Source organism: Acyrthosiphon pisum, chromosome A1 (assembly GCF_005508785.2).
Source record: "Acyrthosiphon pisum isolate AL4f chromosome A1, pea_aphid_22Mar2018_4r6ur, whole genome shotgun sequence".
NCBI lineage: Eukaryota > Metazoa > Arthropoda > Insecta > Hemiptera > Aphididae > Acyrthosiphon > Acyrthosiphon pisum.
Window position 1 is genome coordinate 5083731 of NC_042494.1, and position 1972 is coordinate 5085702.

The 1972-nt window shown below is 33.8% G+C and overlaps 2 protein-coding genes across 4 annotated transcripts in view; both read right to left on the bottom strand.

Moving 5' to 3' along the window:
• Nucleotides 1-1972, bottom strand: part of LOC100166593 (alpha-(1,6)-fucosyltransferase-like) — a 29707-nt gene that overhangs the window by 12105 nt on the left and 15630 nt on the right. The window lies entirely within an intron of this gene.
• On the bottom strand, nucleotides 41-1956 carry LOC100572017. Its single transcript, XM_029486548.1, has 3 exons — nucleotides 1652-1956; nucleotides 1547-1568; nucleotides 41-401 (listed from the first exon to the last, which is right to left on the bottom strand). Exons 1-3 carry the CDS (start codon nucleotides 1936-1938, stop codon nucleotides 129-131), a joined length of 582 nt encoding a protein of 193 aa, XP_029342408.1. The 5' UTR covers nucleotides 1939-1956; the 3' UTR covers nucleotides 41-128.

Genomic DNA, 1972 nt, shown 5'->3' on the forward strand with positions numbered 1-1972 from the left:
TTTATAATTTACACTTAAACAGAATAGTTGGATTGAACTAACTTACGTAGATAAAATTGCACAAGAGCTTTTTAGCTTTGGAACAGTCAGGTGGATTCTGCGTATGTTGAAGTCTCTTTTGGACCAGTCTACTCAAAGAGCCAAACTCTTTCCACCTCCACTGTGAATAACCGTCGACATCGACCAGCTTGGCTACATCTCTCAATAAACGATCTATACTGTTCGTCGACCATGGTTTTCATATCAGAAACTTTTGGTTTCAAATCATCGAATTCGTTTGCCAACGATCGTAATGTAGAACTGACGTAATACCAAACTTCTTTCGTGTTTGAATAAATACGGCGACGCAACAATTCGTACTCTTCAGACGGGACGTATAACATTTTACTTGTGTTTTTCATCTGTAAGATGAATAATTTATATTGACATATATTATTATTTCACAACGTCCGACTGTCCGATTCTACTTTAAAATATTTTATTCTAAAACAAACCAAAATATATTTTCTAAATGTTTATTTACGCTACGATTTTAATTTTCAATGTGGCGTTAATTTTAACGTTTATAAATAAACGGAAGGCGTTGAACGTTTAGTAAACCTACTGTTTTCTATAAATTAATGTGAACATATTGTATAGATATTTAGTGAGCCAGCACTTCTCAAAAAATGCCGGTTGGTAAAGTGGGAACCCCTAAATATTCCTGGTGGTAAAATGGAAATCCCCAAAAGTGCTAGGCGCGTATATCACACAACCAGAAACTTGAACCTATACCACAGTCCTTACAAAACACACAATTTTGGTTAAATATTATATTAATATTATAACCTTTATGCATGATGCTTAAAATAAATAAAATTTAAATGTCTATTAAAGTTTCTTTTATGAAATATTATTTTACTCAGAATAGTCTAGTTGTTGCATAGATATCTGCGCCACCTTTGCTGTGATCGATAAACGCAGACTCTCAGACGCAGAGGCGTGACAAAAATAATATGTGTGGGCCCAGTGGTCGAGTTGGGAAAAAATTAAGTAGATGCGCTCAATCTAACGATATAAAAACTACGTTCAAAGAGCGCATTTACTCAACACAGACTCGTGGAGGGCCTTATACATTTTGAATTTCACTTTTAAGCAACACATTTTGAATTCCAAATAGGTATAATATATTTTGATACCAATATCTACATCTTACATTATTTCGATCATTAGTTCTTAATGCCCCCCCCTCCCCATCCAAGTAAAAAAAAAAAATAGTAAGGGTACGCAAAAAAAATAAAAATAGTAGGGGATGGGGAGATCCGTCCCCCTGCGCATCCCCCATTCGAGCACTGACACATCGTGCGTCATTGCATCATTGAAATTTCAGTCTCCAAATAGTGCAGACATCATCCACGACTGAATTAGCTCATTTCCTGCCATTGCCACACAATATACTATTTTAGTAAAAAAAGCAATGTGAACTTTTGTGCATCATGATAATCTGTGCGTTTTGGTATAATTAAAATATAAGATAAAAAATACTGTAATAAGATGGCTTGTGTACATTTTTTTCATCGAATCTCAATCTAAAAACATAAAATATAAAAGTAAACGATTATTATATTATAATATTCCATTTTATATGATGCACAACTTCAGCAAGACGTACTTTTGAATTAGATCGTTTCTTATTTCAGTCAGTTCGATGTTGATTCTCTGCTCCTCGTCGAGATGTTCAAGTGATATGGCAAACGTTTGTTCTAGATCATCGGTGAAGGTTTTTTTGCAATTGAAATAAAAAGTCACATAAAATAAAACGACTAATACGAGAAATGAGAACATAAATATTCGCTTCCAGAACTGAAGATAACATTTGATCATCTTCATAATATTTATAGTTGATTTCATGACCGTGCCTGAAGTCTGTATATGTAAGACGGTAAAAATGAAAATCATTTTATTATTCGATCATAGTCATAGTTTTTGGCGG

What these genes read in the sequence shown, in the direction of transcription:
- LOC100572017 (XM_029486548.1), bottom strand. Translation starts at nt 1,938, where the DNA reads ATGATTTTCATTTTTACCGTCTTACATATACAGACTTCAGGCACGGTC. An exon ending in AGAAACGATCTAATTCAAAA is followed by an intron (nt 1,569 to 1,651) that starts GTACGTCTTGCT and finishes TTATGTTTTTAG; the next exon opens with ATTGAGATTCGATGAAAAAA. An exon ending in TGAGATTCGATGAAAAAAAT is followed by an intron (nt 402 to 1,546) that starts GTACACAAGCCA and finishes TTCATCTTACAG; the next exon opens with ATGAAAAACACAAGTAAAAT.